This window comes from Zophobas morio, unplaced genomic scaffold (genome assembly GCF_036711695.1).
Source record: "Zophobas morio isolate AGI-343-1 ecotype UQ-CSIRO unplaced genomic scaffold, CSIRO_AGI_Zmor_V1 ptg000022l, whole genome shotgun sequence".
Lineage (NCBI taxonomy): Eukaryota > Metazoa > Arthropoda > Insecta > Coleoptera > Tenebrionidae > Zophobas > Zophobas morio.
Window position 1 is genome coordinate 9,455,733 of NW_026972127.1, and position 14,124 is coordinate 9,469,856.

A 14,124-nucleotide genomic window follows, 5' to 3' on the forward strand; every position below is an offset into this window, starting at 1 on the left:
TGCTGCAAGGCTGCTTTATTCCTCATCGTTTCTTGTGTTGCTTCTGGTGATTAACACGGAAAGTGGTGTAAAAGTGAATCAAAACTGGTTCATTAAGTTCGTTAGCAAAGGGTGAGTGAGTTAATTCAGCGCTTTTCCGGGGTTTCATACATCATTTTTTCGGTTCAGTGATGAGAATGAAGGGCGTCAATTAGCGAGATTTTAGACACTTTCCTGATTTTTAACCACAACAGTTTTTTGTGGGGTGTCGGTTGAGGCTAAATTGGGCGCGAGATTCGTTTTATTCATTTTCAAACGAACTTTTAACGCGTTCATTGTTTACGTTTGACATTCCTTGTTGAAAAAAATTGTCAGTTTTAATTAAATAATTATGCATGAGTGACAGGTGACGTTTAAATTGTCAAAAGAAAATTTTCACAAAGCCATCTGCGACTTTTTCTAGTTTTATTAAATGTCATATGTCACACCTGACAGTTCAAAACCCGACATCATTTCCCATCCAGCTAGGTTCTAATTCCTCTTTTTTACCTCCAGTTTTGTAATAAACTATTCTACAGTTGCAGATCTCACTCGTTCGAACTCTTCAAGACTGAAAAATGGCAGATGTAGGAGTTGCGCTTTCGTCTGACCGTAAGTTTTAATCTCTGAATATATTTCACAATGAACTTCACTCTTCACAACCTGTTGCTCTTGTGAAGAGTCGTACGATTTATGATAACTTGTTATTCGATTTCTGCTTATTTAATTATTTACATGCGCTGATTGTATAACGTGTTCGTGGTTGTTGGAAATGCTGTGCAAATATTGGAATTTTTGATCGGATCGGGGATCTTTTGTTACGTTTTTCCTTTGATCTGAGTGCGACGAACTGGGGGGACGTTCACAAAACGTACAACTTGACCTTGATGCAGGTCAGTTGTGATTAGTCGTTTATCACAGGTCAGAGTGGATTCGTCCACTTCCTTTGTGTAGGGGTCGGTCTATAAGACATCGAGAGTAGCACTATATGCATTCAAGTTTGATTTTTAATATACGGGGTGTTCCAGTTACATTTGATTAGATTTTCCCATAAAATTATAATTTTTGTTAGTAAAACTTCCTCAAAGACTGGACCTCATTAAAGGATGAATTAAGTTTCCTATTTGAAAATCATAATTTTTGAATTTCCTCACTGTATATGTAATAAAAACACCACGATAATACCCATCTTTCCGAAAGAGGCGTTACGCCGGTGCGTATATTCAGTGGAAGTAGTTGTATTAATCAAGATTATACAATTATTATGAATTATTCATTCATGTTTTGTTAAGTTATTTTCCTATGACGCCGTATTCACGCAGAATTTTTATTAGCATATGGTGTATTTCATGCTAAACGGCGAATGAAAAACTGATGTCTTGGATAGCTTTATACAATAAATTAAATTAATATGTAATCTCAAGACGATTGTTTAAAAACTGACAAGCTCGTACTAGAAATTTGAGAAAATATAATTTTTTTATTAAAATGTTTCTGTTTAAAAATTGTAACTCACTCACTCACTCACTACTTGAAGGCGGCCCTATATATCAGTGTTCTACAAATAATTATTATTTTAAAGTAAAAATTCTGAAGTCGTTATGTTAACGAAATGTGTTTTCGTAACATAAGGCATTCAAATCAAAGGCAGTGGCGGAGTATGGGTGATTAAAGTATGACACAAAAATATAAGATATATGTATTGTTAAATCACAAATAAAGAATCATGTCATCAAATTTTGGAGGAGATAACTAAGTAAATTTTGACTACTTGGTGATTTACCTTGCTCGTGATAATCGTAAATACTTAAAGCACTTTGAAAACTACAAAAAAAATGTATTTTGTTGATTTAGACGTCTACAAGTTTCCTACGGTTTCATTTCTTCGAAAATTTCTATAATTTTTTCCAGAATCACCAAAATGACCTATGGTAGATTTTGAGATATTGTAGAAATTTGACTTTGAACCCGAATATTTCGAAAACCAGCTGCAGCATCGACTTCAGATTATTTTCTCTAAATAGACGTATGATGCCTGCGTGACCACTTTTTTTTTTCATAATTTTAGGCGACCCAGTTTTTCCGGAGTTGTGTTAAATAAGTCCTTAACAAAAATTGCAATAATTTGCTTAGGGATTTTCAATGTTTGTTTGTAATCTTGGTTCAGGACCTTCAACACGCTGTTTTTTCATTCAGAATTTTTTTTACATTTTTAGGCAGATTCGCCAAAAGTTTGGTTTTTTGCAAAACCAGTAGTATGCAATTTTTGACCTTCTCTCAAGCGCCCGCCGTCGAAAATTAACAAAAAAGTTTCATTTCAGTTTTTACGGATTAATTTAGTCGCTAAAATGAAATGTGAGAAATTTTGAGACATTGTAAAAATTTGACTTTGAATCCGGATATTTCGAAAACCAGTCGCCGAATCGACTTGGGATTATCTTCTGTGATAGACGTATCATTATTACATATACATGATTTTTTTCATAATTTTTGGCCACCCAGTTTTTCTGGAGTTGTGTTAAATAGTTCCTTAGCAAAAATGCTACGATTGCTCCGAAATTTTAAAACTTCTTGGTGCGCTATGTTTTTGTATTCAGCATGTCGAAGTCTATTTCTCAGAATTTTTTGTACATTTTTAGACCGCTTTGCCAAAAGTTATTATTATTTTTTTTGAAAATCAATATGTTCTATGAAATTTTTAACCTTCCTGTCGAAAAATACGAAAAGAATTTCTTTTGTTGATTTCGACCTACAGACGTTTTTACTGCTTCATTTTTTGAAAATTCTTACAATTATTCACGAGTCGCCAAAATGAAATATGACAAATTTTGAAATATTGTAAAAATTTGAATTTGAACCCGAATATTTCGAAAACCAACTGCTGCATCGACTTCTGAGTCTTTTCTTTGATAGTCAGACATTATTCCTGTGAAAATATGTTTTTTTTTTCATTTTTCTCAGAATTTTTTGTACATTTTTAAATTTTTAGGCAGCTTTGCCAAAAGTTATTTTTTTTAACCAATGGTATGAAACTGTTGGCCTTCTCCTTGTCGAAAATTACGAAAAGAATTTCTTTTGTTGATTTTGACGTTCAGACATTTTTTACTGACAAATTTTTTTGAAAAAACTTACGATTTTTCCAGAATCGTCAAAATGAAGTATACAAATTTTGACATATTGTATAAATTTGAATTTGAACGGGAATATTTCGAAAACCAGCCGCCGCATCGACCTGGAGTTTCTTTCCTTATAGACATTATTCGTGCGTAAACATAATTTTTTTTCATAATTTTTGGCCATCCGGTTTTTCCGGACTTGTTTTAAATTGATCCTTAACAAAAATGCTACGATTGTTCAAGAATTTTCGATATTTGCCTACAATCTTGGTTGACGACCTTCAACACGCCATGTTTTTATTCAGCATGTTTCAGTTTCAGTACATTTTTGGACAACTTGTCAAAAGTTAATTTTTTTCGACCCCCAGGGGTTTTTACTGCTTTATTTTTTGAAAATTTTTAGGATTTTTCCAAAATCACCAAAATGAGGTATGATGAATTTTGATATATTGAAATTGAATCGGAATATTTCTATCTCAGAATTTTTTGACCTAAATTGACAATTACCAAAAACAATTATTGCCTTGATTTAGACTTGCAAATGATTTTTACGGATTCAGTTTTTCGAAAATTCTTACGAATTTGTCCAGAATCACCAAAATGAAATATGACAAATTTTTCCAAAAATTTGACTTTGATATCGAATATTTCGAAAATCAGTCGCTGCATCGACTTCGGAGTCTTTTCTCTGATAGACATCATTCCTGCGTAAACATGATTTTTTTTTTTCAAAAATTTTGGCTATCCAGTTTTTCTGGAGTCCTTAGAAAAAATACCACGATTGCTTCGGATCTATCGAAGTTTGTCTGTAAACTTAGTTCAGGACCTTCACAAGCTATGTTTTTTTATTCAGAATGTGGAACATTTTTAGGCCGCTTTACCAAAAGTTATTATTTATTTATTTATTTATAAACAAATAGCATGAAATTTTTACTCCTCTCCCTGTCGAAAATTACAAAATTTTTGTGTTGATTTCGACTTCTGGGCATTTTTTACTGATTCATTTTTTTTTTAATTCTTACAATTTTTCCAGAATCGCCAAAATTAAGTACGACAAATTTTGATGTATTATAAAAATTTGACATTATTCCTGGGTAAACATGATTTTTGTGCATAATTTTTGGCCATCCAGTTTTTCCGGAGTTGTGCTATTTATTTAAGTTCTTAACAAAAATACTATGATTGTTCCCAAATTTACGATGTTTGTTCAGGACATTCAACACGTTATGTTTTTTATTCAGCATGTCGAAGTCTAAGTACATTTTTGGGAAACTTTGTCAAAAGTTCCGTTTTTTCAAAACCAAGAGTATGAAATTTTTGACTTTCTCCCGAGCGCCTGTCGAAAAATGAGCAAAAACATTTCGTTTGTTGATTTCGACTTCCAACGTTTTTACAACATTTTTAGGCAGTTTTACCAAAAGTTATTATTTATTTATTTATTTTTTTGTAAACAAATAGTATGAAATTTTTAGCCCTCTCCCTGTTGAAAATTACAAAAAAATTTTGTTGATTTCGACTTCTAGGCGTTTTTTACTGATTCATTTTTTCAAAAATTCTTAGGATTTTTTCAGAATCACCAAAATGAAATCTGACAAATTTTTATATTGTAAAAATTTGACTTCGGACCCCATTATTTCGAAAACCAGCCGTCGAGTCTATCTCTCAGAATTTTTTGTACAATTTTGGGCAGCTTCGCCAAAAGTTCAATTTTTTCCTTCTTTCAAGCGCTATTGAAAATTACCAAAAAAAGCTTTTTGTCGATTTGATTTTCAGACGTGTTTTATGGATTCATTTTTTCGAAAATTCTTACCAATTTTTCCAGAATCACCAAAATGAAATATGACAGATTTTTGTAAAAATTTGATTTTGAACCCGAATATTTCTAAAACCAATCGACCCATCGATTTCGGATTACTTCTTCTGATAGGCGTATTATTCCTGCGTAAATGTGATTTTTTTCATAATTTTTGCCCCAAAAATTTCGGACTAATTGATTTTGTGTTTTCTAAGTTATTTTTTTTTTGGCAAAGTTTGCATTTTTAAAAAAATCTACATATATAAAGTTAAATATAGAAGAGACTAGTAAGTACAGAACCACATTATTAGACACATTTTAAACAGGATTTACTCAGCAAAATTTTGAGATGATGCTTATCCATTCACTTTCTTTTCGTAGTATATATAGTCTTCTTTCGACAAATAAAATACTTAAAATATTAATTGTTCTATATTGAGGTTAGAATTATGTCCAGCTGCGTTACCAGTGTTGCCAGATTTAACGATTTACGCACCAAAATTACAGAAAAATCAGGTTATGACTAGTAAAATTTTTATTTTTATATTTTTTTTTCTTCTTATTTCGATTTCCTTTTGCTTTGAGAGAATAAGAATATTCATTCCCTATTTTTTCACAAAATGATCTATTTTCTACAATACGATCCCACCTCAAATATACAGACTGTGCAATTAAGCTCCGCCCCCCGATCTCATAACGAATAAAAAGTTCATCACAATTGAGATTTTTTGGGGCTTAATTTTTGCCTTTTTCTCGTAATATGTGTATTTTCTTTCAGTAATACGATAGTTAAAACATGTTTCACATGGTAATTTCTTGTATAATCTTTGCCGTTTCTATCGAAACAACACTTGTTGATCGTAAATTGGGCAACGTTCGTATTCAGACAATTTTCTAACTAAAAGTCGTTCTCAATCAATCGAAAGCTGTTACCAATTGCTAAATTTTAAGAAAAATTACATCATCAAGGCAGACCGAAACGGGAGACCGATTTTTTCGTTTTCTAGCTTGTATTCAGGAAGAAAAAATGTAGAGTAAGATTTTAATGAAAATTTAAGATTTAGATTTCGAACAAAGTCATCAACTACCATTACTTGACATAAATCGTTAAAATCTCTTCGTCGAGTAAACGCTCACTCTCCCGACTTGCTGCGTAAATAAGTATTTTCTGAAATTGGTATGGAAATCGCGGTTATTACTGGCGAAAACATTGATTCAAGACCATTAAAGTGTAATTACGACATTTATAATAATGATAAAGGAAAGCTTATTTCATATACTATTACAACAACTACATATTTTTTTTTGTTGTATTGAAAAACTTTCTCTGTAATGACCCAATAAGTGTCTATTGTGATTTTGATGCAATGTTTTGACATTTTCGTTTACCTTCACACATTTTCTAGAACAGTAAATAAAGTTTGAAAAAAGAAATTGTGCATATTACAAATTAATGTTTGCACATTCACTCTATTAAATACTTTAGAACATCAGTATTCCCCATAAATCGAAGTTGAAATTTTTGTCACAAAGATCGAAAGGATTGTTTGATTTTTTTCAGATATTAGTTATTGCTTCCATTACTGGTCAATTCCGAGGTGTGTGTTTACCATAGATGTTTACATATTCAGTAGACAGAGGTTCAATTTCACTCAGTGTTGTCCCTAATTCCTACGGGTGTTCCAATGCATGGTATTGTTTGTTTATTTAAAATGTCGACATCTACTTACCATTATTGAGAAGCTACCCACTCAGCTACTAAAACTGTTGAATATGTTCGCTTTCTACCACAATAATTGATAAATAACCACTCCTGAATGTCGTCGAAATGTAAAAACAAGTGATGAAATCCCACAACATTCGTTAAGTTGTTATGTAGAAAAAATTACAGGGGTGGTTCCTTGAAAGAAAAGTGTGGGCGGTGTTTTTAGAGGCGATTACCTCGATAATAAATAGGAAATCATCAATTTTCTTTCCGTATTTAGCTATTTCAACCGTTTGTAAAAAGCATCTCTACACCTGCTGCTGGCATTTTTCAATTTATTTTAAAGGTCACCGGGAAATTCCATTTTTAATTTAAAAACCACCCCGTGCGAGTTTAATTCGCACTTGTACGTCCTCAAATACCGGTTTTATTGGACACACTCTCAGTTTAATTATTAAAACAACGCACGTACTGAGTTAAACGTTCGTTCATTGTCTCTAACACATTACGTATTTAACCGATTTGACACAGACCGAGAACACCGGTCAATGTATCCTTCTAAATTAATAAATTATTGTTAGGAGACAATCGATCAATTTCACGGTGAGCGAAATCCCGCAAATGCACTCTCATTGTGCGAACGACCGAAGTAACCGTGAAGAGGCCAACCCTCCCTCGAATTAACATAAATTGCATTGACAGTAGGAAGTCAACGTTGAAAACAATGAGAGGCGATTGATGTGTCAACGATTATGGGCATGGGTTGTGAAACACGTTTCACAGGAGCGGGAAACACATGGTGCGACGTTGTTATCTGTGAGTGCACCATTCGCCTTGTCCTCACGGGACTGACGGAAGCGGGGGTACAGGAAACGAAGATAATTGATAGAATGCCAAGTTCTTTTAGGTGGCTAAGAGGGTGCATTAAGAGAGACGTGATGGTCCGAAACTGTAAAGACAGACTTGTGATAAATTGGAAATAATTGCAAAATTCAAGGTGCGATGTATAATTTCAGGTTATAAATCAAAATTGTTACGTTGCATACCTATTTCAGGTTAATGTTTATCTAAAATAGTCGACTGGTACCATGTCGTTTGTGCAAAATCACGTAATAAGCGCTGAAAATGATGAAAATATACTCGGCAGTCACGACAGTTTTTAGATTACGAACTTCATTCAGGGGTTAACAACTGAAATAGCCGACAATCGCTGCTTTTGTGGATGTAATTTTGATATTTAAGCTAGAAATTGTTCGCAGAATTAAAAATTTCAGTTATGTACAACTGCACATGTCAAAAATAGTACAATGTATTTCTACTGTACACAACGTAGAATATTTTCTTCCAAAAAAACATTACCAGTTTTTATCGTTCCGATAATGAGAAGGAAAATTACAAGCTCGTTTCTGAAATTCTATGTTTATCAAAATATTATCTTTATGACTATCAAAAAATGATGACTCTGTTTTCAAATATACGAACGATTTTCTATCAGAAAAATGCCCGCAGTCCATGGTCCAAGAATTTGTGTTTTCAAGTACGGACAATGTAAAATATATTTAAAACATGGGGGGAAAATGTCCACTCAGCACTAATAATAAGCTTAAGTTCAAGTGTTTATGTTAATACATCGAAAGAATGTCACGTAGAAATTAGTTTGATTTGAATGAGTTTGTCTCTTCAAAATAGAGGGCTAAAAATTATTAAGCAAGCCACAATCTAACAAAATGTTCTGAATATTATAATTCTTATTTTATTATTATTAAATGAAGACTAACAGCTCCACCAAGCGTTATCCCGTGTTAGTAGTTAAATTTTATTATACTTTCCAAATGTTTTTGCGAAAATTTGGATGTTTAGAGAAAAAAATTGAAATCAATTATTGGTGGGGACGATAACCAAATTTTGGTTAGCGTTTAACCATCTACATATGATAAAATTTGACAACAATCAGTCCATATCCAATAAAAATCCGCAGACACCAGACAGACAAACGGAAACGGGAAATTACCCACAGATCTTCGGAATTTTTTTATTTTCTTTAAACATTAAGATTTTATTGAAACACTTTTTTTTTCAATGTACTACTTTTTATTCACATCTACTGTATTAAGTTGGAATTTTCCGCTAAACAAAGTTTTGGTGGCGGAAAATAACGCAGTTTACCATTATTTTTGAAAATACTTGAAATTTTATTTAAGTTGTCTTTCTAAATGGTAGACCTTATACAGGTGATCTAAAAATGGCTCTGAAGAACTCGAAAAAAATAGTTAAAAAGATCTTTGCACCAAACTTTTGAAAATATTCAACTTTCAAGTTGACGAATTAACTTCGTAATGTCTAATATATAGTTAAATAATTACTTATTAATAATTTCACAATAATTTGCCAAAATAGGATCAACAACGTCTCTTTTACTGTTGGCACTTGCCATTTTTGACTATTTTTATCGGAATTTTAGAGTGTCAATTAAATTCACATTGAAGCAGAATTACGAAGTTTATTTTTCAAATTTTAAGTTTTACATTCCAAAAATTTGGTTCACCGAATTTATGCGTCATTTTTGCATAACCTGTATATTTTTTCAAATATATATTTTATTAAAAAAAGATTGGTATAAAGATTAGCCAGAACTTCCCTGTACCTGAGGTCAAAATATCGGAGTTTTTCTGTCAATAAACTGAATTAACTAAGACAAAGAGGAACCGAAACGGGAAATCTATTGTTTCGTACCCCAGGGGTCATGAAACATCAAGAAAACATGAAAGTAGCCATTTGTCCGATGGACCCTATTACAATACTTCCTTCGCTTATGCTCAGGAAATAAAAAGGAAAAACCGATTAGGTACACGAATTTTTACTTCCCTAACGTAAGCTAAAGAAGTGCTATAATGAATGGCTCATGTTTTCTGGACGTGTCATTACGCCAAGAGTACGAAACAATGGGTCTCCCGTTTCCTTCTGTTTATCCGTCTGTTTGCCATTTGCCGCTTGTTCCAATTTTTATTTGACATAATCTCCGAAACTACTGGACCGATTGTCAAATTTTAGATGTATGTTATCGTGTAGAGTGTAGATGGTAAAACGCTTACAATTATTTGTGTTATCACCCCCACCAACAATTTGATGACGTCATCTCAAAAGTTTGTACATTAATATTATTTAAATTTTATACAATAACTTAGTCCTACACTTGTGGTTCATGAAAGTGGCTTGAGTTTTTCCCCTAGGTATCCAAATTTTCGCAAAAAAATTACACTGCACAGTTTTATCGAACGCAAAAACGATGGCGTATTCGATAAAACATCCATGGACCGTTTTTACACTGCGATTAGTTGTAATCTATATTGTTTTTACTTCATAGAGGTTATCACAAAAAAAGTAAATTTCGATAAATCAAATTTTTTAATTTTTCAAAATTTTCGCGAGATTTGTTATACTGTAATTTAGGGGCGAGGGAAGTTCTGTTGAAATAACTTTTGACCAATTTGCGTACATTTTTTCGTTTAAGACATGCATTAAAAAGCTAGTAAGGTTTAAATATACTTATAAAGGATGATTAAGATGTAAATTATGGGGGATGGGACATCCTGTATTTTTTAACATTTTCGAACTTTTCTCTAAGTAAGCTTTCTTTTGGCACCAGATTTGTTGGGGTTTGGTCTAAAAAAAATTCAGGTTTGGTATCATAAGAAAACCTACCCTGTGATAAACTCAAAATTGTTATAAAATACGGGTGTCCCATTGAATAATATAAGAAAACTAACAATTTACAAATTTAATCACCCTATATAAATAAATAATTGTGGAGTGTTCAGTACATTTTCAGAATGTAGTATGTATGTGTATCCATTAACAAACTTATTGTTATGAAATTTTAAATATATATAGTATGTCTACAACTTTTCTATATAACCCGGACGCAGTTTTTTAAAATAGTTTATCATCTTTCCTTAATTTTAATGAAATTTTGGCATCACGTATTTTTAAAAATCAATATTTCAATAATTTGTGGAAATTTAGAAACTCGGTTTTCACCACTATTTTCACTTTGTAAAATTCTTGAATCGTGCAGAAAACATTGTCGATTTTTTTTGTCGAAAATGACAAGAGTAAAAATAATTCTAGCCGAAAAAACTATTTTTACTGTATTATCTCATTTCCGACATAAAAGTCAAGAATATTGTAATTTCTAGAGTTTTATTAATTTGAAAACTGATGAAAATAACGTTCCGAAATTTTCGTAAATAATTGAGATACATATTGATTTAGATAGGTGATTCTTTTTTTTTCAGAAAATTACCTTCGCATTATAGTATAGTTGAACGTTGTGGACAAGTTATATTTAAGATTCCGTAACAATAGATCTGTAATAATGGAAATATCACATGTATTGAACAAGAGCCAAAGGTAGGGATTTCCCTTAAAAGGTTCTTTGAGATAAACAAAATCAAACAGATCCAGTATTTTATAAAAGAATATAGATAATATGTACTAGTCACAGTGTAAGAAAAAAAAGTGGTCTATGAGGGGATCGAACCCGTGACGGAATTTGCAGCCTTCACTTTATTAGTACAACGCTCTAACTAACTGAGCTATACGGCCGATCCATTACGCTCTTTTTATATTAATTAATACCGAGAGAGCAATAAAAGAGATGATCAAAGATTGCCGATGATAGAATTTTCGTCTTGTTAGACTACCGTCAATTTAAAAATACAATAATCAAAGACAAACTTTCAAAAATCCGTGGTTGACTTTGATCATAGTTCTTATTGCTATAAAAGGTTAAACAATTTGGATTTTTTTAATATCTGGATGCCTATGATAAAAAATCCGCAAGTACATTCATTATGCAAAATTTTAAGGTGAATTCATCAAATTGTTTGTGCAGATCATCAGACAGACAGACAAACAGACGGACCTAAAAGGGGGACCTATTTTTTTCAAACTTTAAGAGTCATGAAATTTCGATAAAACATGAAAGTAGATCTTTGACGGATAGACCCTATTAAAAAACAATACAGAAAAAAAATTCAAATAAATCGTGTATCTAAAAAATTGTTTCCCAAGAATTTCTAGGATACAAAATAATTTGAACAAATTTTAATATGACAACTACCATAGGTGCTTAAAAATTTTAGGGCGGGCAGGTTAAAAGTAGAATTACACACCTATAGGTTTGCCTGGTTGAACTTGGCATTAATAAATCAGGTAGATCGCGTTTCTGCACATTTATATATATGATCAGTCGCCACCAGCTTTTTAAAAATTTAGGTTTGGACATGTTTTCAACGACCTTTTTGTGCTGAAACTTATTATTTTTAACTCCGGTTGCTGCCGAAATCGCCGCATGTGTGGGCACCTCTATATGGTTTGTTATTGTTATTATTAAGTTTGTTTGGCAACTCTGTAACTGTATAAGCGGCACTTAACATGTCACAAGAAAACACTTTATTTCTAACGACCTACAAAATTATACACACAACAAGATTATTTGCAGATCAAAACGGACAGTGATTACAAAACCATTTAGTTAATTGTCTGGGAAACAATAAAATATAATAGATTGTTCTTTTTTCACACAACATCGTATACCTACTACAATGGTTTGAGTACCAATCGATAAAACGGTGGTAATCAATTTTACCTCTGTTAAGTCACGTCGGTAAGTTAACTGAATTCATGTTTGAATATTTAATACATTTCTAAAGGAAAAATTCCTAGGGGGTAAATTGTAGTTGTATAAAAAACTGAAAAAGGTTCAGTACGAAAATTCTCGGGACGCAGAAAGCAGTAAAATTACAAAAGAAACAACTAAAACAACTTTAGTTTCAGAAATTTATTTGTTCGGTAACAATAAAGAGTCACTTTCTAACAAGGTATAATCCTAGTTGCTTGGATTACTACTATTGCTAATATTTCCTTTAGTGGCATAACCAGGTTTCCCTGACTGGAAATATCAGATTTAAGTTAGCTGACTCAACGAGGTTACAAAAATATCACACTCTTGTCAATTCGCACTCTTTATTAACAAAAGTCTGGCGTTTTCATCAACCCACTGACTCTAATTTAGGCAGTTCTGACATTAACATTTACGAGAATGTGGCTACGCCAGAAGAAGAAATTTAACTACTCCATATTACACTGTTGCCAAATACGGAGATGCATAAACACGCATCCAAAAATTTTTTAACGAAATTAACGCAAGCGAAGCAAACAGGAAACGAAGACAACTCATCAACACGGACTCTTTAATCTCCTACATCGCTATACAACACCAAACAGCGTAGGCTAGTGATTGACTGGCAGATTTTATTAGTCTCCTGCATAATAAACGCTGCAAAATATGAATCATACAGCACAAAGCAACCTCGCGGGAACAATAAAAAGGCAGCCTTCATTCATTTAATTTTTTTTCCAGCTAGCGCGAATCTTCCTGATTATTCAGATACCGCATAGCGTGGCGCCAGCACGCGATGTTTTTGACTTGTCGTTGTCACAACGCTAATAGATCGCCAACACGTGAAAGGTATCGCCGAAAAGATGGTCGACAAAGTGTCGATGTTAGAATTAAGTTCTGTCGGTTTAAAGCAGACGGTAAAAATTTCACCCCACGCCCGCCTATACCATAAAGAGATGAAAAAATCCGGGACCGGATCGCCAAGGCTGTGATCCTTTCCATATGTGGCATTAGCTTCGTGGCCCGAATACTAAAACGAATTCCTTCAAAGCGTCTCTGAGTATCGTCGTGGTGTACTTGGCGTAATTGGTAGTTTTTTTTGATAAAGCGTTATTGACATGGTGCAGGTTCGGGGACGAAAGGAAGTTATTGGGAGTGCGGTGCATGTGTGGAGGCGGATTTATTTTTAAAAGAAGAGACGGGAAAGTTATTGCTTATTAAGCGCTTGGCGAAGATATTAAAGTAGTCTGCGTAGGCAATTCCCGTATTTGGAAACTTTAATTATTGATAATGTTCTAAATGTGGAAAATATTCGAAAGTAAGGTTAATTTACACATGAATTTTTTACGATGAAGTTGACCTGTTCTTATTTGGTGCAAAACGGGATATTTCCGGTCAGGAGAGTGTGAGAAACCGTGCAAGAAACATTGAACTTTGATTGATGGAAGAGGAAAGCTGATAATAAAATGGGATTAAATTAGCGCGTTATTGTTAATAATGACAGTACTGTTAGTATTACAGTTATGTTTTCCGTGGAAGGAAAAAGTGCTGGGATCGAAATAGATAAAAGACGTTTTTATTCTCGGGCGTGAGGAAAATTTCAATATCGTCATTTTGACGGATGTCTAATTTTGTATTTTCGCAACGTTTCACGTCTTGTAGAATATGAAAATGTCGGTCCCCATTTCTTCTGTCTGTCGTTGTTTGTCTGCGGTTTTATTAAATAGATCATCGGTATTGATTTTAATTCGTAATTTTTCTTGTGTTAAGTTGATATGAAAGGTCCACTTTTTGTCATAAAGATTTT

The 14,124-nt window shown here is 32.8% G+C and overlaps 1 protein-coding gene across 1 annotated transcript in view; it reads left to right on the top strand.

Moving 5' to 3' along the window:
• Stai (stathmin) overlaps window positions 1-14,124 on the top strand; it is a 59,848-nt gene continuing 45,724 nt past the window's right edge. Inside the window, exons 1-2 of the mRNA XM_064061986.1 lie at window positions 1-111; window positions 558-630. Coding sequence (XP_063918056.1) covers window positions 597-630 — 34 coding nt within the window. The 5' untranslated portion in view covers window positions 1-111; window positions 558-596. The remainder of the gene's footprint in view (window positions 112-557; window positions 631-14,124) is intronic.